This window comes from Cynocephalus volans, chromosome 2 (genome assembly GCF_027409185.1).
Source record: "Cynocephalus volans isolate mCynVol1 chromosome 2, mCynVol1.pri, whole genome shotgun sequence".
NCBI lineage: Eukaryota > Metazoa > Chordata > Mammalia > Dermoptera > Cynocephalidae > Cynocephalus > Cynocephalus volans.
Window position 1 is genome coordinate 37,726,727 of NC_084461.1, and position 22,070 is coordinate 37,748,796.

General features: G+C 38.6%; 1 protein-coding gene across 1 annotated transcript in view; it reads right to left on the bottom strand.

Annotated features, from left to right (window-relative positions):
- OXCT1 (3-oxoacid CoA-transferase 1) overlaps positions 1-22,070 on the bottom strand; it is a 138,179-nt gene that overhangs the window by 12,628 nt on the left and 103,481 nt on the right. The window contains exons 14-15 of the mRNA XM_063085701.1: positions 15,354-15,443; positions 3,461-3,541 (exon numbers count right to left, since the gene is read on the bottom strand). Of these exons, the coding sequence (XP_062941771.1) occupies positions 3,461-3,541; positions 15,354-15,443 (171 nt within the window). The remainder of the gene's footprint in view (positions 1-3,460; positions 3,542-15,353; positions 15,444-22,070) is intronic.

The following is a 22,070-nucleotide window of genomic DNA, read 5'->3' on the forward strand; positions in this document are numbered from 1 at the left end:
TTTCATACTCTCATTCCAGCAACACAAAACTAGGAAATCTGGGTCATAGCATTCTCCAAAATCTCTTTCAAAGGGCAACCCAACAGAATTCTCCTTGGAGCTGATAGTGGAATTCTAGTCCCTTACCTGCTAGTGGCAGGGCTGGACAAATTCACTGCCCTTAATGGTACTGCACTCTCACTCACCCATTCAACAAGTACTACTGAGCACCTACTGTGTGTGGAGCACAGGAGTAAACATGCAGCATTCCTTACCTTGAGGTACCCAGGGTTCCAGGCTTTGCTGCCTTCTCTTTATTCACTTATTTTTTGGCAGCCGGCCAGAAAGGAGATCCGAACCCGTGTCTTTATTCATTCTTGTTATATAATGTCACCTATAGTTAAGGCTCTAATTAACCCCATATGCTAATGACTCCCACAGATTTATTCCAAAACTGACTTCTCTTGTGAGCTCTAGGTACAAATCTCTAATTGTCTATTGAAATCTCTGACTGGATCATTCTCAGGAATATCAAACTGAGAATGTCCAAATTAAACAATTCTTTTCCTGCAACCCATTGCTCTTCCCCCTTCTCCTCCTACAGTCCTGGGCTTCATTCAGGATACTACAGGACAGCTGGCCATCCTCTCTAGCCAGAAAACTTAGGAATCACCTCTGTCTTACCAACCCTGCCCCATTCATCATCAGATTAGGGTGTGTCCATCTCCTAAATCTCTTTCAAATCTCTCTTTCTGTCCTGTGGTTTAGGATCTTGACATTTCTTGCCTAGATCACTGAAGGATTCTTCCAACTGGACTATTCACCTCTTCTCCCCCTACTCTACATGGAAGCTACAGTGTTTTCTCTAATGCATATCTAATCAATTGTGTCCCCAGCTACTAAAAATCACTGAAGCGTTCCCCACTGCCTTCCTGATAAGACCCATGTTCCTTAGCAAGGTACCCACATCCCCCTGTGATCTGGCCCCTCACTGTCTTTTCTACCTTAGCCTTCAGAACCTGGCCATGCCCTCACTCTAGACTGTCACATTTGTAGGTCATTGAACAGGCTGTGTTTTCTTAATACCCCTATGACTCTGCCTTTCACCTGGAAGGTCCTCTTTGGTTTTCTTCTAATTTATAAAACTCCTGCTTATCTTTCAAGACTCACCATTCAATCCACTGGTTTTCTTAGCAAGGAAAGTACAACACATTTATTTAATGGGTATTTACTGAGTATGGTCAGGCACCATGCTAAGTATTGGATAAATAGCTGTGAGTTGAGACAGGCAGAACTGAGAGATTATTTCAGCACAGTGGTCAGTACCAGGTTAGGGTAAGTACAAGGAGTCAAGGAAGTGCCCAGAAGATTTGGGGAGGGACAGGAAAGACTTGCCAGAGAAAGAAAGAAATATATAGCTGAGTCATAAAAGTTGAACAGGAATTCTCCAGATGGATGGGATGGGAAGAATATTCCAGGGAGAGATACAGGATGTGCAAAATCCCAGAAGAACATTATCCAGGGGAGAATGTGACACAATTTACAGCATTTTAGTCTGGCTGATGTGGTGAGAATGTTTAAGGCAGAAAGAAAGAAACTGAGACTGGAAGAGAAAAGGTACATACTGTGAAGTTCCTTGCAAAATACCATTAAAAGCTTGAAGCTTTCCTGCCCAGGCCATTAGGTAGCTTTCCTCTATGTTCTTAACACAGCATCTGGCATGTATCACTCTCATGGACTTCACCGTGTTTATTACTCTGCCTGATAATAATCCTGGATGTGTGATGTCTAACCCCTCCTGAATGTGCTCCTTGAGGACCGAGACTGTACTCGCCTCCTTTCTGTTGGGAATAGTCTGGTTCAGAAAACAGACTTCCAAGCTCCACTCAAACAATGCATATTAAATGAATGAATGAATAAAACAACAGTGTGGATGGACAGAAAGGGTAAAAAAATTTCTGAAAATGGCAGTAGACTTACCTAATGTCATAAGAAAATGTAAGTATGAAACAATAAGTGCCAAAATGAACGGTGGGGATGACCCCGTTGTGTGAGAAAGCGGCATGAAACCTCATGATGAGGATGGAAGCTGCGTTAGGCTTAAAGGATGGTTAGAGTTTGAGGAGACAGAGAGTCACGTGGGAGATATTGAGGGTGGAAACACTGAACTGGTAAGAACAAGGGCAGGGCACACATGGAGTAGAGAAGGGGGACAGGGCCGACTTGCAAGAAAGGAAAGACTGAGAGAAGAAAGCTAAGGGAATTATCCTTTGAAGGACTACCACTTTACTAAAGAAAATAGAACCAAGGGCTGTTTTGTCTTTATTTTCAAAGTAATGGATTTCTCTCAACAAGCCCTATCCATAGTTTTGGAGGATCTGAGAAATGGTAAAGATGGAGAATAATAGGTGAGATGAAATATTCTGCCTTTTCATCCACCTGCTCTTTACTAGTCACCTTTACGGAATTCCACATAAACAGTCCTGAGGAGGCACCACTGGGATAAAACCCTCCTCCAAACACAGCTTCTGGAAAAGAAAACATCGGAAACCTCCTGACCTACTTCCAAGGCCTGCATTAGCGTGCTTCTTCCCAGTACTCAGTGACAGTTGGTGAGCCAGATCAATGCCCAGCCACTACGTTATGGCTGTCAGCAAAAGGAACAGCAGCATCAAGAGGGAAGAAAAACCACCCTGATACAGACAGTTCTGTTTTGTGGTTTCATCAAGAAACTGAATCGAGAAAACACCACCTTCCTAGCTCTTATGGAAATTATATCATTCTGACATCGTAGGTTCAAATCTGGGTCAGAAAGGTGACTGCAGACAACTGCCAGCGTTGCTTCTCTCTGATTTGAGCAGCCTGCAGCTGTAGTACCGTTAGCCAACAGATTTCATCTGAGAAGAAACATCTAGAGAGGCACTAAAACGGCAGGTGTGTTCTGAAGTCCCACTTTATAAAAGAGGGCAAAAAGCATGCACGAAACAGAATACATTTCTTGACTCACTGTGGAGCCTATACTACAATTTGCAGCAAATGATTAAAAACCTAATTTTGACTGAATTTCCTAAAATGAGGCCCAACTGTTTGTACTTGTGATTTGAGAAAGCAAAGAAGAAAGGTAGGAGTGGTAAATATATTTTTAACTGTGTATAGATCATCCAGCTTGACATCTTAATAGTCAAAACATAAGGATCAATAAAGCTTTTCTCTGATTATATCACACTGTCAAAGTTACCAAGGACAGTAGTTCAATTTTGTGTGTACATGTGTATTTCCAGAGAGTTGCACATGAAGAATTCTACATTTAGAAACATTAAATTGATAAATTTTCCTATTCGTTCTACCCACAGACTAAATCAATCCTATGACTACTGACGTAATGCACTTTCAGAAGATAACAAAAAAATTCCAAAAATGCTTATAAATAAAAAAGGTCATGGTACATACTAGAGGAAATAAAAAGAAAAAGTCATTTTACCTTCTCAGTAATAATGCGGTTGACACATTGCTTTCCGGTCAGTGGTAATGTACATTTCTCCATGATTTTATGTGCATTTCCCTGTTTTAAAGAAACATCAAAAAAAGTAGTTAGAGTGATTCTCATCTAGAATTGGTATAACTATAGGGCAAACAGGAACTATCAGAGAAATTGTTTCCTAAGTGCAGGCTATTTCAAAATCCATGCCAAATCATGCTTTTACTCTCTTTCTGGGCAGCTTCTGCCCCTGAAATAATTTAGGGAGAATGCCAAATGAATAGCTGAAGGCATAAATGATTTAGTTGGGAAACACCCTGCCACAAATTTAAGGCTTTCTCTCAAGCCTCAGCCCTCGCATCATTTAAAATGAAATTTCACTTCTAATATCCTGCTTATTTTTCCTTTCCAGGGAATGGTCTCCTTGAAAAGCATGAGCAGCTACTTGCCAAGGATAGGAAAAATACACGGAACACAAATGCATAAGTCCTCTTTTAAAAAATATTTTAAAGTATTTATTTGTTTAAAAAAAGTAATATATACACAGGAAACAGCAGTGCCCTGCCTCCTTTCCTCTGCCTCAGACTTGCTCTCAACAGGAATCCGTTTCAACTTTTTTAGCGTTTTCTTCTATACGTCTGCACATTTTCTTACCTCCACATTTTTATTTATTTATTTTTTGGTGGCTGGCCAGCACAGGACCTCCACATTTTTAAATATTATGTTTACCATGTTATTTATTTCTTGATTGATCAATTTTAAACATTATCTACTGATTTCCTATTGTGGCAGATTTAGACTTAATTCTTTTACAATCTCCCACCCATCCACAGCTCCCTTCATCTTCAATTCTTCAATTCTCCCAGCACAGGCCTGTCACAATTTGTAGTTAACTCAGTAGTCAGAATTTACATCATCCTGACCTAATGACCATGTAAAACTTCACTGCTGAGCCAGGTAGTGTACTATACCATGATTATATTCACTTTCATACACAGCTATTTGCTTTTCCTGGAGTTTGCCTGAGCTTCAGTTTGCTCATTAGTAAAATGTGTGAGCTGGCCTAAATCCACATTTTTTCAAAGTTTCTTTTAGCCACAGTATGCTTTCTTCAATTATAAGATAAAAGAAGGATTATCATTTTTATTTATTTTATTTTTTTGTCTTTTTTGTGACCGGCCGCACCACACTCAGCCAGTGAGCGCACCGGCCATCCTTATATAGGATCTGAACCCGCGGCGGGAGCACTGCTGCACTCCCAGTGCCGCACTCTCCCGAATGCGCCACAGGGTCGGCCCAGAAAGATTATCATTAACTCCCTCCCTCCAGCCCTGCCCACTGACCCCAATATAGTAGTGGCCTCTGAGGCATGTTGGTGGAACAGGGTTGAAACATTAGCTCTGATTATCTAACCTTCAGATCATTTTCTTCTGATTATGATTATGCTCCTTTAAAAATCAAACACCAGGAGCCTTAATTAATATTTCCCATGAGTTTGAAGGCTAACCTAGCACATCCTACATCTCTTAAAAATGGAAAAAGGTTTCTATTGATTCCTTTTAAATCTAAATGCACAACATATGATGTCAACCATCATCTTTAGCCATCTCAGTGTTTTACCTATTTAAACATGCACCTACAACCTAGTTTATATCTCTCCCAACACCAGTGTCAGACCAAGTATATGGTCAGAAGCAATGAATTTCAGATAACTAGGTTTAATTAAGAAGACTTTACTCCTTGTGATAATCTGTCAACTCAGCAACACACCAGTAATTACAGGTTTTAGTGTAGTTAAGCCAGTGCATAGCATAAAAGGTATTCAATCGTTTTCGAATAAATGCAAGCACAAATGAATGAATGGGAAGAGAATGAAAAGTCTATGCGGAATCTTGGATGAATTTTAAAAAAAAACAACTTCTATCACCTTAATTCAGTCAAAACTAGTGTTAAATATGTATAAGTAGATAGACATTACACCTTTAAAAACAAGTTACATGTTTCTGAATCTTACCATAATAGAAATTTTATAGCTGTAGAAATAAAATCTTATTTTCCCTTCATTTCTAATAATATATTTTCCTTTTAAGATTTCAAATTTTGCAGATGACACAGAAGCTAAATCAAACAGCAGAAATTAATGATGAACATTCGAGCTTCTACAGTTGTCAGGTCTGCTTACATTGAATGTAACTGAAATAAGGCATGTCACAATGAATTCTGGCCTGACTTCAAAGTGAACAGTCTGTGGACCTCTGAAGAACATCTTCTGCAGTGAGCTCTTACTTTGTTCTCATTATTTGAGCAAGATGTACATCTGGTGTGAAAGCAGCCACTTGGATTTTAATGAACAACTAATTCCATTTTAGGAGGAACCATAAATTTCAACTGACAGAATTAACTGTGCCCGACCAATAGAGACCTTTTATAGACCATTTTCTGCATAGACAGTATGGCATAGTGGTTAAGAGTGTGGGCTGGAGCCAAAGAATGTGTGTGTAAAACTTGGCCCTGCTCTACACTATCTGTGCAAGAGCCATGTGCCTACACTTCCCCAAACATCCTACCTACCTCACAGAGTTACTGTGAAGCTTAAATGAAATGCAAGTGCTCAATAAATATGAGCTGATATTATTTATATAACCTCTATTTAACACTGCTATAATCTACAGGGAATTCTTTAGAAGCTTTTAAATTCCTATGTGAAGTCTGACATAGAATTATGCAGAAAAATGGCCAAAACACAATTCCTGAGACCCACAAAACTAATGAAAATATGACACATATTTGGGGGCAAATTATATGGTTCACCTAGGATACTGGAACCAAGTGTATACTTGTTGTTAAAACAATGTAGCTAGATGATTCCATTCATATTTAGCTATAAGACATATCACAGATCGAGGAAAAAGAGAAAATGAGATGCAGAAAGATTAAAGAATGTCACAATTTCAATATTCAACAATAGGTTAACTATGAAGCCAAAATATGACTAACTCGCACTTCAGCACTCTCTTATAACCATGCTGGGCTGAGCCTTACAGTGTGGTATGGCAGATGCATATATTAGTGACTCACAAAGGAGGAACAATTGCTGAGTTTTTAGCATTTAAAAATAAATCCTAATAAAGAGATGCCATATATAATGGGGCAGCGAAGAACACTATCTCAGGAGTCCAAAGACCAGGTTTTCAGTCTTAGCGCTGCCATTTAATAGTGATTTGGTCCCTGAAATTTTGTGCTGCATTTTTCCCTTCAATTGCCTTGTCCTCCTTATTTGATGACTGTAGGAATCAAATGAAATGTTCCATAAGTACAATAAACTAGGAAGGGTTGAATCTACGTGCAAATATTTAGGGTTACTGGGGTCTTGTTCACGCTTATCATTCTACTTTTTTCTTCCTTCCCCATGAAGAGATGTCAGAAGTGTGTCATTGAAAATGCTGTGATTAGTCCTGAGGCTCCTGATTTCAATACGCCCTTATGTGTTAACTTCATCATAACCCTGGCGAATGCCCAAATCCCATCCCTCCACCTGCTTCGCTAAATTTCTCTCTTTTTCCCCTTCATCACTTAGAGGCCTCATGCAAGACTTTGGGTAATTCATAATTTTCTTTTTAAACAACTTAGGGCCTTAGTACTTTTTATTACTTGTTTCATGGTGATCTTTCTTTAATTCTTTAAATGTCTGAATGAAATCCTGGACCTAAATTCTGCAGTAATGAACAACTTTGGATAAATTATAATAAATCCCCTTGCTGTCACAGCAATGAGTGTCATGTTATCACAATGAACTTAAGCCCAAATAGCAAGTTCTCTTTTTCATGACAGAATGATTTTTGCATATATCAAAATTTCATTTGCCTGAGGCAAGTGAGCATTTGTTTCAGATTATGCTTAACATAAAACTTCATTTCATGCTCATTTCTTCTAAGTGCTTCTTAAATGTGGCTGCAATATATATGATTTTCCTACAGGCACCTTCTTTGGGAAAGCCCTAATGATCAACTATAGGGAAGGCACAAATTCTAGGAGTTGGTTGTTCTTAAAGGGACCAAGCCTTTAAGCTTTTGTCCATGGTAACTGCTATCTGGAACACACTCCGCTACATACCCCATCACCCCACATTCAAATGGCAGCACCTTCCTATTCTTCAAGCCTTGGCTCAGGTGTCATGTTCTCCAGGGAAACCTTCTCCAACATCCCTACCTGGCACCCCCACTCCAGTGTCCCAGAGGCATCCCTAGTCTGGTGGCCCTCTTGAGTGCTCCTGTGTTTCCTTCTCTCATCACAAACGTAAGTGTTGACGTCTTGCCATCCTCCCCACCCCAACTAGATCCTGAGCTCACTGAATGCTGATACCATTCATCTTTGTATCGACAGCAATGAGTAGAGCATTAGGCAAACCACAGTAATCAATAAATGCTGTCTGAATATTGTATTTCTGATTCAAGAACTCCCCCCTAGAAGCTGTTTTCTAATTCTAAGATATGCACTTGTACATTCCCAGCATCTCTGAGTTCCCTAGGAGAAGCATAGATAGCAGAAGTATGAGAAGGGGTTTACAAGACTTTGGGGAGCTAGATAAAGGCATGGTTGAAGGGAGAAGCAAAGACATCTACCTCAGGACTGCAGTATGAAATGTACACATTTAAAAGTAAAGAGAGAAGGCTGGCCAGTTAGTTCAGTTGGTTGGAGCACAGCTTTGTAACACCAAGGTCAAGGGTTTGGATACCTGTACTGGCCAGTCCCCCCAAAATAAAATAAAAGTAAAGAGAGAAGCAGAGTGAATTATCATTATTCTACTTCTTCTACCTGCTACTTCCTAAAGCTTCAAGGCTTGTCATAATCTACTGGAAAGAGGGGCTACAAAGACTGAAACTGGCAAGAGAATATTTAATACTCTGTCTGCTGGAACAAGGAAACCAATGGCAGGTCTCTGTTAGGGCTTGCAAAATACCATGGAAGGAGCTTGACTGTCACTGCCCCTGGCCTCTCCCTCTCTCCCACTTATTTCAGTGTTTAAATCAAAGAAATATTTTCTACACACACACCACAGATATAAAATACTGGGGAACATTGTATTACAAAATACATGACGGTCTCATCACTATGATGATTGATGGGTGCATAGAAAAGAAGAATGACATTTGCTAAATAAAGAAAATCAAGGTACACAGAATAAAACAACAGGAGGAGATTACTCATATTAAGTTTATCCTCATTGGATATTTTTGGCCTTTTTGCAGCACCTATTCAGTAGGGATTCCAACAATCCACATAGGACTTCAGTGGAGAGACTCCACAAACTCAGAAATAGAGAACATTTGCTATTACAAATGATTTTTGCATGTGGATGTAATAACAGTTTGTGATTACAGGGATATTCTCAAGGGGAAGACTAGCCAAATAAGACCACAGATACAGCAAGCCATTTCCCTGAAAATCATCTTCAGGGTTTTGAGGTCTTAGAATAGAAGGCCCTTCTTCCTTCAATGTAATACAAAAATCATCATGACAGCCTAACTTTTGTTTTTCTCTGCAAAGGCTGAATACTATGGTCATTTAATCTCTGGATAGCAGAGCTCAGGAATGAGCAGGAGTTATTTTCTTTTCCAGTCATGAATTATTGTGATATCTCAAAATGCTTCTCTTAGCATTAGTTTTCCTTCTCATTTTAAAAATAATGATAAGCTTTTATGAATGGAAAAAAATTAAACCAGCTGAAACTAAGATTAATTATGAATTATCCTAAAAAAGAATATTTATTTACTTTAGGATACTTTTCAATGTTGCTGAATATTATCTCAAGAATGTTTCCCAAGAAAGACTTTTTTTAAAACCTTCATATTTGTTGGCTTTTAGTAACACATTTGGTTCAAATAAATAGAATTAATAAACTTCATTTACTTTTTATAATTCCGCTCCACAAAAAGTAAAGACAAGATTAAATAGCATTCAAGATTTCTATATGAGACTCATGCTATTAGACACGAATTGGACTAAATCACAGAAACTTATTCATGAAGATTTGTTCTCAACTTCATAACAATATAATTGTGATTCTTTTTATCCCTTTAGAATTCAGACTGCCTACTGCAATAAAAATAAAATCTAAACTTGTTTTAGAAATAGAGCTTTCATTTATGTTCTCGAAAATAGGTACCCAAGCTTTTCTTGTTTCCAGTAAATGACTTCTGTGACTAAATTTCTTTGCTTTTGTGCTCTGAAAGTTATACTCTTAGGAACACATTTCCAGTACACGATATTGAGAAGAAAACATTTTCTTTATGCTGTTAGTGATGATAATACCTGCCATAAAAGTTTAGCAAAAGAAAAAGGAGGCCCAGAGGTAGGATACACGGACCCTGGGCTGGGTTTCGCTATTCATTTTCTAATTGACTTTCACCAGAATACTTAACCTCTATGGAATTCGTTTTTTTCATCTTTGGAAGGGAAATAAAAAATATTTCACAAGAGTATTACACTTATAAAATGAAGGCAGTAAACATGTCACAGATTAGAAAAGGTTAAAAGTATGTAGATATGTTCAAAGCATCATTATTATTTGAAGAATTAATTAAGCAAGTATGTCTTGAGCCCTAATGTACATCAGACATATTGTACTCAGTGCTTATAACAGACAAAGCCCCTCCCCTCATGGAGCTCACATTCTAGTGAAGAAGGAGATGATGTACCATCAGTGGACTTCTGTTTTACATAACAGGGTGGCCAGAGAAAGATTCTCTGGTATTTTGAGCCTGAGTGAACCATGCAGGTATCTGGGGAAAGCATTCTAGGCATAGAGAATAACCAGTGCAAAGGCCCTGAGGCAGGAGGATGCTTGCAATGTTCCAGAAACTCACAGGAGGTGAGTATGGCTAGAGCTAAGTGAGCAAAAGAGAGAAGAGTAACAGACGGAATCTGAGAGGTAATGGGGGTGGAGTTGACAAGCCACAGAAGTGTTGGAGGCAATGGTAAGAACTTTAGATCTGAAACTAAGTGAGATGGGAAGTCACTGAGGGTTTCTGAGCTGAGGAAGAAGTGACAGGATCCCACTTATACTTTAAAAACACTCCGGCCACTGTGTGGAGAACAGACTGCGTATGTGTGTATGTGTGTGTGTTTCTACCTAAGTCGTCTTCTTTTGCTCTCTGACAACAGGGGCTTAACTATAAACCCCTCAACACACTGTCCTCCACCCCAGTGTCCATTCCCTCATTCCCTGCAACACTGTACTCTCTGTCAAACTCTGCCCGCACTTCAGATCTCCCTGAAAATGCTCCACACATCCATGAGAAGCCTCTTTGTAGCTCCACCAAAATGAATCAGGTACTAAAATCTGCATGCTTTGCTTGGTACACCCTTCTGTCTTAAATAATGACTCCCATGACTCTTTCCCTGTGAGGCTCTGAGCTTCCTGAAGGAAGGACTACCTCTCTCCATTTCTTATTTCCTCAGACTCTGTCATAGTACCTGGCACATAGCAGGTCCTCAATAAATATTAGATGCCTGCATAAACAAGTAACTTAACACACTCATACTCATATAAGGTAATTCTACCAAATTTCAAGACAAAGTTTCAAAGAATATTCATCTGGTCATTCATAACATCTAGAGGATGGAAGGCATTAAATCAGCCAATTCACTAAATGTTGGCTCAAGTACCTGTGATTTCGCAGAGGTAGGAGTGAGCCAGATAAAAAGGGTAGGGAACAGAACAAGGAAACACCTAAGAACAAGACAAACACGACACACTGTGGAGATCCTAGCAGAACTGAAGTCCTGGAAACAAGGATGAGCTGCTGCTGGTGAGCTGATCACAAAAGGCAGGTGGGCTAAGGTGAACCAAGCAGTGTTGACTGGACTAAAGGATTTTAAATAAAAACAATTCCATCCAGCTTTAGTTTTAAACTGGTCACCCTGGCAGTGTTGTGCTTGATTACCAGAAAAGAGGGTCAGTACAGCAGTCAGGGACTTCTGGGACCCTGCAACAGTGACCTATGCAGATGTTACCTATGCAGATGTGACAAGGGCCTAAAGAGAGACAGAACAGAAATAAAAAGGTGGGAGAAGACAGCAAGAGTACTGTGCATGCAACAGTTACAGTGCTCAGCACAGACAGGTGTAGGGGCATCATGGTGTCTTTTCAGATGGGAGCTGGGAGATCAGCACTCCTGTAGTTGGGCCAAAAAGAGGAAGAACATATTTAATGAAAATGATGAGGATGTAATTTGTGAATGTCTTGCAGCTGAGGTGGCAGTGGAACAACCAGATGGGGCTGCCTACCAGGAGCTGCCTTCTGGAGCTCACTGGAGAATTCTAGCGTGGAAAAAATGGATTAAGGAGCCACTGAGTGAAAACTAATAGCTGGTGCCAAAAATTTAGATGGCACCCAAGAAGGGCACAAAGGGTAGGAAGAGCAGAGGGCCCAGGACAGTTATGAGAACAGTTGGCAGGACACCATAAAGGAGGGGATGTGACATCTATGGATCCAAGTTCGTGGGGCAGCTCTGCAACCTTCGGCACTGGGTATACAACTTTGGGCCCAAGGCTGCTGCTACAGTTAAGGCTTTCATCAGATGGACAGAAGGGGGACAAAGAAAGCCCAGTGTAATTAGCTTTATCTTTGAGAACATAACTCAGAAATTATACACATTGCAAATGCTCAAATCCCATTGACCCAAACCTGGTGGCATCTCCAAGCAAGGGAAGCTAGGAAGTAGAGTCTGTCACTGTACTACCAGATCCTGGAGGATTCTAATACAAAAAAAGTGGGGGAGGCGAGGGGAGAAGGCAGGTACTAGGAGCTACAATTAGCTTCTCTGATTGTTTTTTCTGAAGCACTTTGCTGATCTCTGTCTCACTGAAGCAAGGAGAACTCTGACCAGGGAAAACGAACAAACAGAATGGGAAAATGGTGAAACCTGAAGCTTCCTGAAAAGGGCAGACGTGGGTGGGATGCTGAGACAGAGGCAGCTCTGTGAGCATCGGCATGATGCAGTGTGATGAACACTGGCTGGACCTGACTAAACAGAACTCCCAGCTCTTCCACTTCCCTGGACACGCTTCCTCCTGCCCACGTCTCAATCTTACTTCGGAGGGTGACTGAGAAGCTGAGGTTAAGTATGTGCCACATCAGGCTCAGCACCTCAAACAAGGAAGCACTCAAACTGCTAACTCCTCCTCGCCTTTCCACTTCTAGAGGACAGAAGAGAGGACATGCCAGGAGATGAAAAAGAAGCTGAAGGAAGGTTGCTGGACACTAAAAATACTTTCCTACTTCACAGTTTTGTCTAAATCTCTTATGTCTAAGCTTAAATGAAAATGTTACAGTGCCAGTGTGATGCCTGTGCCTGCCACATGTCCCGGAGGTAATCTGAGAGCAGGGATTCTCTAGCGCAGCACAGGCAGCCAGGTCTCAGGTTCCAGAAGCCTCTGGCCCCTGAACTAAAGGAAATGGCTGATTGCAAAGGTTTACAAGGAGAGAGTTTCCTGGGTCTGATTAAAATAACAGCAAAAAAAAGCATGTTTTTAAGGTCAAACAATGCTATATTCATAAACAACTGGCATCTGCAACCCTATAGATGAGGAAAAGGGGGTAAAAAGACACACCTAAAAACCAGACAGCTGCACCCACTTACCAAAGAAAATTGGCAGCACAATAATACAAAAGCATATTTCTTTTCTCAGGTGTTAATCCTTCATTACAAACTTTTCACTCCCATGTTTTATCAAACTCTAGGGATTAGTCCCCTAGTCTGTTCACTTAATCATAAGGCAGCAGAAGTTACCTAGCATGTCTGAAAGAACAGATCATTAACTGGAGAGGTTACGAGGAGTAAAAAACCTCTCCTAACTCCTTTTCAGCCCCTATCAACCTCTAGCCAGAGCAAAAGCTACAGGAAAGTGGTAGTAAGGTCCCTGTGCTCCCTTGAGTGGGGCCAGTAACAGTGAGTCCAAGTGAACAGCACAGAGTAGCAGCCACACATTCCAGGACCACAGGTAAAATGAGAAGGTGGGGAGAAGAGAAACTCTATTGGTTGGTTTTCAGGGTTATCTCTGTTAAGTGTGAACAAATCTTTATTATTATTTTAATCACAAGTACATTTCTTGTTGGTTTGTTCAAATGAAAGTAGGAAAACATTACTGAATTCCAATTCTTGTCTAAAACTCAGTGCTAATTTCCCCAGAGAGAAGTCAACAGAAGAAAAAAATATATAATCTTGCTTCTTTGGAAAGCTTTAATAAGGGATTTCTAGTCAGAGGAAGCACCATTTATTTTCCTCTATCAGAAATCCCAGCTGAGGAGAAAGAAAAGACTTTAAGAAAAAAAAAAAAGAGAGAGAGAGAATTTTCTAAATACAGGCCTTATGTTTTGAAAACGAATGCATGAAAATAATCCAAAATGAGTTGAATCTCAGTGCCTATGTATCAACATTAAAGTAACAACAAAAGGAAAGTCAAAGTTTTCCGCAAATAGACAATACATTCTGGAAAAGATGTGGATTTCATTTGCATGCTTGGCGTTCTTTTGCCTGTGAAATAAAAGTATTTTGGATGCTTTCGCAAGGCACCTGTCAGAAGTCACCTGTGCTGGTTCCATTTCCATTGTTCCATAGTTATGCACCACTGCTCACCTCCCACTGTTTACTAATTTATAATACTCATATGTACTACAGTTTTCACAACAAAACCATTCTGTAGCACACACCACTCTGCACCAGAACCCACCTGGGGTGGCAAGTGAGGTGCACATCTCCCAGTTCCACGCTCTCACAGAATGCTGCATCCCTAAAAAAACAGGGCAAACTAGCTACCACTTCCACTCAGATCAACAGGTCTCACAGTGAGAAGAGGTAGACCTTTTGGTTTAAAACCAAGAACGAGAAAGAATAAAGGAGAATAAACAAAGGACATAGAAAATGAAAAAGGTACCACCCAATATCAATGTTTCAAATCAGCAGAAGCCAGTGGATTCAGGTCAGGAGAGTGATTAAGCTCAGCTGGTTCAAGGACACTGGATCAGAAACAAGGAAGAAAGTTACACGCATAGTTCCATGGTGAGAAGGCTGGGCCTTGGGGTCAGAGAAACACCACTCTAACTTCAGTTCTATTCGTTTTAACCTTTCTGAAACTCTGTTTCTGGAGCCATAAAAAATTATTGTGTCAAGCTCATGGCCTTGTACACAAAAACACACACAGAGTGCTTAGTTTACTGTTGGCACACAGTAACAGCTCAATAAATGGTAGCTGCTGCTACTGTAGGATGAAGGAAGAGGAAAAAGATGAACACAAGCTCCAAGAGATCAATGATTTTTGTCCAGTTTTGATCACTGCCAAATCCTAGCAGTGCCTAGCACATAACAGGCACTCAATAAATATTTGATGACATACCAAAACAAAAGAATAATATTTTTCAGAATAAGGACACTTGCTATCACCAAATCCACCATTTTCTAAAACCTTCTGGAAATGACACCTCACAGCCTTGGTAAGAGGCCATAGTGTCTCTTTGAAAATAATTGTTGTTAAAACCCATTATTTGATTGTGCTTTCCATTTTGCACACAGATACCAACCACTACAACCATATTAAAACCTGAATCAATATACCTGCCCCAGCATCCACTGCCTTTGGAGACATTAGAGGTTTTACTTTTAATGTGCGAGGCAAATATCTCAAAAATACCCTGATGTTCTGGCTTCATTCAAAGTGAAACAATCATTTAGCCAAATAGTAATACATGATTGCCTTTATTTGTCATCTTTCTCTCAAAAATATAAATGCTATACACTTGAATGAGCCAAAGAAAACAATAAAAACCATAGTATACTGTGTTTCAGTGTATTGTGAGTTTCCGAAAGCAGTATTTGGTGAGCAGAGTACATGTTACCTTTGCAGAATGCTCCATGGTGACCACCACTTTGGTTTTGGCACTGGACACTAAATCCATAGCCCCTCCCATTCCTTTCACCATCTTCCCCTGCAAAGCAGAAACAGAAAATAAGTAGCTATACATCTTTCATTTCTTCAGTGTGTGGCAGAACAAAACTAACTTGTAAGAATAAGCCACTGGAATAATTAACAAGAAAAACTCAATGACCTTTATTGCTTAGTATTTCAAGCTTTACAACATAATATTTCATTATTCTATTATTCTATGGTTGAAGGATAAAGGTCAGAATAAATACTATGGTTTCGCTTTTATTAAGTGTGGCTAACATGATTTTGCTGATGATATATTAGCAATAAGACACTCAGTGGATAAGAAAAATTTTAAGAACCTTTCCAAAATTCTGGCACATTACTATTATTACAAAGGTATCAGGTTAAAATCCCAATGCCTCTGACATCCACTTCTTGCTTTTTAAACACACAAGCAACACCACTGCATCTTCAATTATAGACACTTTCTAAGCACTGACTTGGATTTCCTAGAGATTAAAATGATATTAGGTAGTAGGCTGAGGTACTAACAGTGTTTCTCCAGTAATGATTAATATAAAAAGTGCGTCTGTCTTTCTGACAATTGGCATTTATCTTGCTCTTAGAAAAACAAAACAAAACAAAAAACATACTCCTATTAAGCAAACACAGAAAACAGAAGCAGAGTTCAGGATCCATTCACCACTGCCATTCTGTTTTTGTTCATCTGTCCATCCACTCATTTACCAATTACCTTCAATGTCCCACACACACTGAATGATTCTCACTGTCTATTCTGTCTCCTGGTTACAGAGTTTTGGAAATAGCAAGTGTTTCCAGAGATGATGAAATAAATCTTACTCAAGTACAGTGAAGAGAAATGTCTCTAACACTGAAATCTCCTGAAATTTTTATTCAGTTTTTAACCTAAGTCCTCTTGCCTATTTGACAATAAAAGAGGGCTCTCAGCTGCTTTCCCATAATGTTGGAGCTATAAAGAGATTAGGAAATGCACTCAACAACTGGCTTTAAAACACAGCATCAAATCCCATGATTTCAGAGACATTTTAGAGGTGAATGCAACACAGCACGAACGTAAATTAAATGAGCTGTTAAAGGAAAGGAGCAAGCAGTCACAATGTCTTTGTGGTCCGGAGACTGCCACTAACTGAGATGAGTAGCAGCTGGCAATAGCTGGGAGGGTACAAATGAGTCTGGTTTCAGACACAAGTTTGAAGTAAAGCAGACTATTGATGTGGAGATGTGTCATTTTAAACTTCTGTAAGCCATGTTTTCATTCTTCATTAGCTGCAGCTTTAATAAATTAGGCACCAGGTCATAATATTTCTGTAGAAAGCTGATACCTTCACAGTACAAAATACAGATAAGTCAGAGATGGAAGCTATGAATGTCTACCATACGCTGAAATACTAAAGTTTGAGATTTTTATGGCATCAAAAGACACTAAAGCAACACCATTAAAAAATGGTAAGAACAAACTGCTATGGTAAGAACATCCAGACAGTCTCAGCTTCCACACACAGTGTACTTGGGCAGACTCTCAGAGGGTAGAAGAATGAAGTGCTAGAAAAATGAAGCAGCAGCCACCAAAAAGAAAAAATCTAGAAATCAAGCTAGTGTGTTACAAATTCCCTGAATTTAAAAAAAAAAATCCTTACATTAATTTTTAGCTCCCACCAATAAGTGAGAATATATAAATTCACACACACACACACACACACACACACACACACACACAAACGGGGGGGGAAGAAGATATAACAATCACAATTACTTGAAGTTGATACGACAAGCAAACAGAAAGGACATTGGTGGGGGGGAGGGAGAAGGGAGGGAGGTTTTGGTGATGGGGAGTAATAATCAGCCACAATGTATATCGACAAAATAAAATTTTTTAAAAAATAATAAAAAAAAATGATAATCATTGAACAGCACTGAAAAAAAAAAATCCCTGCATTAGAATGGACTACAGGCAAATTTTATCCCCTGTGGCACAATAATTACATAGGTTAAAAACTTATGACAGTCTCTAATAGGAAGCTTGTCCAGTTTAGGTGAATCAAATTTACTCATTTGAAATCACTGTCAATTAGTTAAGAAAAATAAGTACAAAACACGATGCTGGCAGGAATTCAAGGCACTATAATACAAGATGGAAGAACTGTATTTTTGCTTCTGTTAAAAAGAACATTCTTGAGCTGGCCAGTTAGCAAAACAAAAAAGAACATTCGTGTTTGACTCAATGTAAATGAATAGCCTTCATCACCCAAAGAGATACAAGTGGTTTGATGGTTCACCCCAAAGCACCTGCTACAAAATTCATAGCAGTATTCTGATACTTAAATATTTATTTCCAAGAGTAAAAAATACACAAGATCAGGTGCAGAACACCTGAGATCTATTCTGTTAACCCACTATATGACACTGGCAAAACACCAAATCCCTCTGAATTTGGGTTCATTATCTGTAAACCAGGAATAATAATATCTGTCCTATCACAGAATTGTGATGAGTACTGCATGAGATAATGTAGAGAAAAGTGTGTGGTAAATAAAGTTTATAAATATATTCATCTATATCTTCATTCAGTCAATTCAACTTACTGAGTATCTAGTATAAGCCTGGCACTATCCTGGGTGCTGGAGTCAGAGATTATAAAAACAGGACTCTTTTCCTCAAAAAGCTCATTGTCTGGGAAAGGAAATGTATCCATGTGTGAAAGAGACTCGAACTAAAGTCCCTTCCTCTAAAAGAAGCATTCTCTCTCATCCCCAAGGTAGAGCTTAGTGTACTATATATATCCCTATGTCCTTGTACTATCCAGTATGTAATTTTATAAGAGTGAATTTCAACTTTTCCCTTCCCTTCCCCTTTCCCTCTTTCCCTCCATTATAAGTATATGAATGAGTGAATGAATGAATGAATTAAACTAACATAGGTATGTTCAAGTTCTAGCAGGACACTGCAAATGCAACTGCTAACAGCCTGGGGAAGCAAAGATGGAAGGAAGAGGCTCAAGAGGATTTCACCAAAGTAGTCTTCAAAGTGGGAAGAACAATACTGCAAAATAGTAGAGCAGTGTCTCCTAATAGAAAGCACTTCTAGCAGGTTAACAGAAAAACCTTCAAATACAGCTTCAGTATCCTTTATTCGAGATGCCTGGAACCAGAAGTGTTTCACATTTCCAATTGTTTCAGATTTTGGAATATTTGCATTATACTTACCAGTTAAGTATCCCAAATCTGAAAACTTCAAAATCCAAAATGCTCCAACAAGCATTTCCTTTCAGCATCATGTTGGCACTCAAAGTTTTGGATTTTGGAACATTTTGGGTTTTGGAAGCTCAACTAGTATTTGTTTTCCTAGTCTTTTACTATGTTCATGGTATTGGAAAAAGAAAATAAAATGTTTCCCTCTATTTCAATTCTCAAAAGGATTTCTGAAACAGAATCAATTACTAAAGGAAAAAATCAGGGCTGTTTTAAGCATACTCTCTAGTTTAAGTGGGAAGTTCATCATTCTCCTTCAACCCATTTAAGTGGGAAGTTCATCATTCTCCTTCAACCCATTCTCCTTCAACCCAGCTTAGCCGGCTTTCTTCTGGGACACTCTGCTTGTATTTCCCAGATCTCTATTGCAGTTAGAGATGTCCATGAGCCTGAGTTCCAGACAATGGTAGAAAGAGAGGTGATATATATGATTTCCAGGCTCTGGCCCATAAAACTCCATGCAATCCTCCATGCTCTTTTACCTTCTCCAATTTGTACACTGACATCCAAAATGACCCTGGAAGATGGCAAGCTTCCCTCAGCCTGGGTCCTTAAATGGCCATGTATAGCAGAGATACGGAACTACATTGCACTGTTGAATATGAATTAATAAACACACAGGGTGCCAAGCCACTGGAACTGGAAGGATTATTTGTTATGGCAGCTAATGTGACTAACATAATGATGTGGTACCCAAATAAGTTGTACAGAAGGGTGAGAATTCAGTGTGGAATTAAAACTAACTGTTACAACTGCAAAATAAAGGGGAGACCTGAGCAACGCTCTTAAGGGGATGTTTTACTACTGCTCCTCGAGGGAGGTGACTATGCCAGACACTGTGCAAGGCGCTGTAATTTTCCTCTCTATTCAAATGTCCAGCACATGGCTTGACATTTTACAGAGACATGATATGCTTGCAAAGTGAATGAATAAAATGAGTGAGGGAGTAAATGGATGAAAGAGATCTTGAGAAGATGAGACACAGCACTACGAGTTAAGGAAAAAGCCGAAAAGGGATATAGACCCCACTCTCATCCTCATCTTCTTCCTCAAACTTTAACATCCTATCCAGCATACAAAACAAGAAGCTGATAAAACGGGGAGACGAAGGAGCTAAAAATATACCTTTAAATAAATCACAAGAGGGTAAATGATACTTGGGGAAAAATAGGCCTATAATGAAGAAGAACTTCTGGGCATGACTGAAGCTCTGGGCCAGGGTGACACAAAATGTGGCTTTCTTTAAAATGTCATCAGCAAACATACATTTCTTGAATAGCATGACTTCAGTTCTGAAATGTATTCTGGCTGGCATAATGGAGAGATGATTGCTAGATGCTCATTTCATAGCCAACTCAACTTTTTGCAGTTAAGGATTGACCCTGATACCAACTATGGAAAGAAGACTGCAATAAAATGAGCTAGAAATGCTGCACGCTCCCTTATGACACAGTTATAGAACTTTTCTAAAAAGATACTGATTCAAGTATGATGCTCAATGCACAAATATTTATTCAGGTCTATTATAAACCAGTTATCAAGATAGGAATTAGGAATAAAAGATGAATATGATTGTCTACCTTCTTTATAGAAAACATATTTAAATTAAAATCAATATTTAAATATATTTCACCTACTTCGATCCTATTTCCTAATACCAGAATTTTAGAGAAAATAAAAGAAAAACTGTTATTAAGGCAATAACATTAAAAACCTCAGTGCATCAAAGTACAAATATTAAATTATACTCCCAAAGAAAAAGTTTGTAATTCAAGTTCTAAACATGACCTTTGGTATATTTTAATGGTTTTACAAAATGTAAAATGATACATTTGAACAGTTTTGTGGAATGCTATTTAAAATAGAATACAAAACACACTGAAAATCATCCTTGCGACCACCTTTACCATTAATGCACAAATAGCAATGGCTCATTTCCATATTTGTCACCTCAAAACATTTTGGTCTTAAGTGAGAAACAATTCTTGAAGCATCTTTAAGTAATGCTATGTGCCACAGTGGAAAATGTGAATGAACTAGAAATAAACGGGAAACAAAGCTGTGGAGTGATTTATTCATAAAACTACTAGGGTTTGTTGCTCAATATGAAACACCAAAACATTAAGTGCCTTCCTCAATCCAAATGTAAGCCTCCTTATTTCTGTCTTCCTAGGTCATTACGAAAAAATGCTCCAAGAAAGAAAAGGCCATCTAAACATGCTCATAGCTAAAAAGCAGGAGAGAGGGAAACTAAGAAGCATAATAATATTATTTGTTTAAACACAAAGAAATAGATTACAATTCCCTGCCGTAGGGAAAATAAAAGATTTAATATCTGCCTCAGTTTACATCAGAATAATTCTCTTTTCTGTTATACTTTGTTTTTAACGCCTGCCCTGCCCCACCCCCCCAAGTGATTTTCCATTCAAAGATTAATTGTATTTCCCAGGACAGATGAATTAATCACGTAAATTAACTAATATAGAACTAAAAGTATAATTACAGTTGACTCTTGAACAACACGGGTTTGAACTTCACAGGTCCACTTACACATGGATTTTTTTCAATAAATATATCGAAAATTTTTTTTTCAGATTTACGACAATTTGAAAACACTCAGACTAACCACATAGCCTAGAAATATCAAAAAAATTAAGAAAAAATTAGGTATATCATGAATGCATAAAATATATGAAGATACTAGTTCATTTTATCATTTACTATCATAAAATACACACCACCCTATTATAAAAAGTTAAAATTTATCAAAACTTACAAAATTAGAGACCATAGTCCAAAGAAATGTAAGCAAACATAAAGGAGTATTAAATCTTAACTGCATGAAACATGCTTTACTATGCTAATAATTTTTTAGCCACCTACTGTTGCTATTAAGGTGAGCTCAAGTGTTTGAGTATCTGTTTAAAACTTCATGTGACACTAATCATCTCCACGTGAGCAGTTCATCTTTCCAGTAAAGTGCCTATCACAGTAAAATATATCTTGTGGTTTTCTCTTCCTTATGATTTTCTCAATAACATTTCCTTTTCTCTAGCTTACTTTATTGTAAAAAATATGATATATAATACATATAACAGACAAAATATGTGTTAATTGGAGGTTTATGTTATTTATTGGTAAGGCTTCCTTCTGGTCAACAGTAGGCAATTAGTAGTTAAGTTTTGGGGGAGTCAAAAGTTAAACACGAATTTTCTACTGCGTGGAAGGTCTACACCCCTAGTCCCCATATTGGTCAAGAGTCAACTGTATATTCTCTACTGCTAGGGAAGTTAGCAAAATTGCTTTTTATCCATCAAAATATGGGCTAAAAAAAAAAAAAAAAGCATGTCCAAAAAGCAGTCCTCCAATGGACTGCTCTCTTGTTCCTGTTCTCT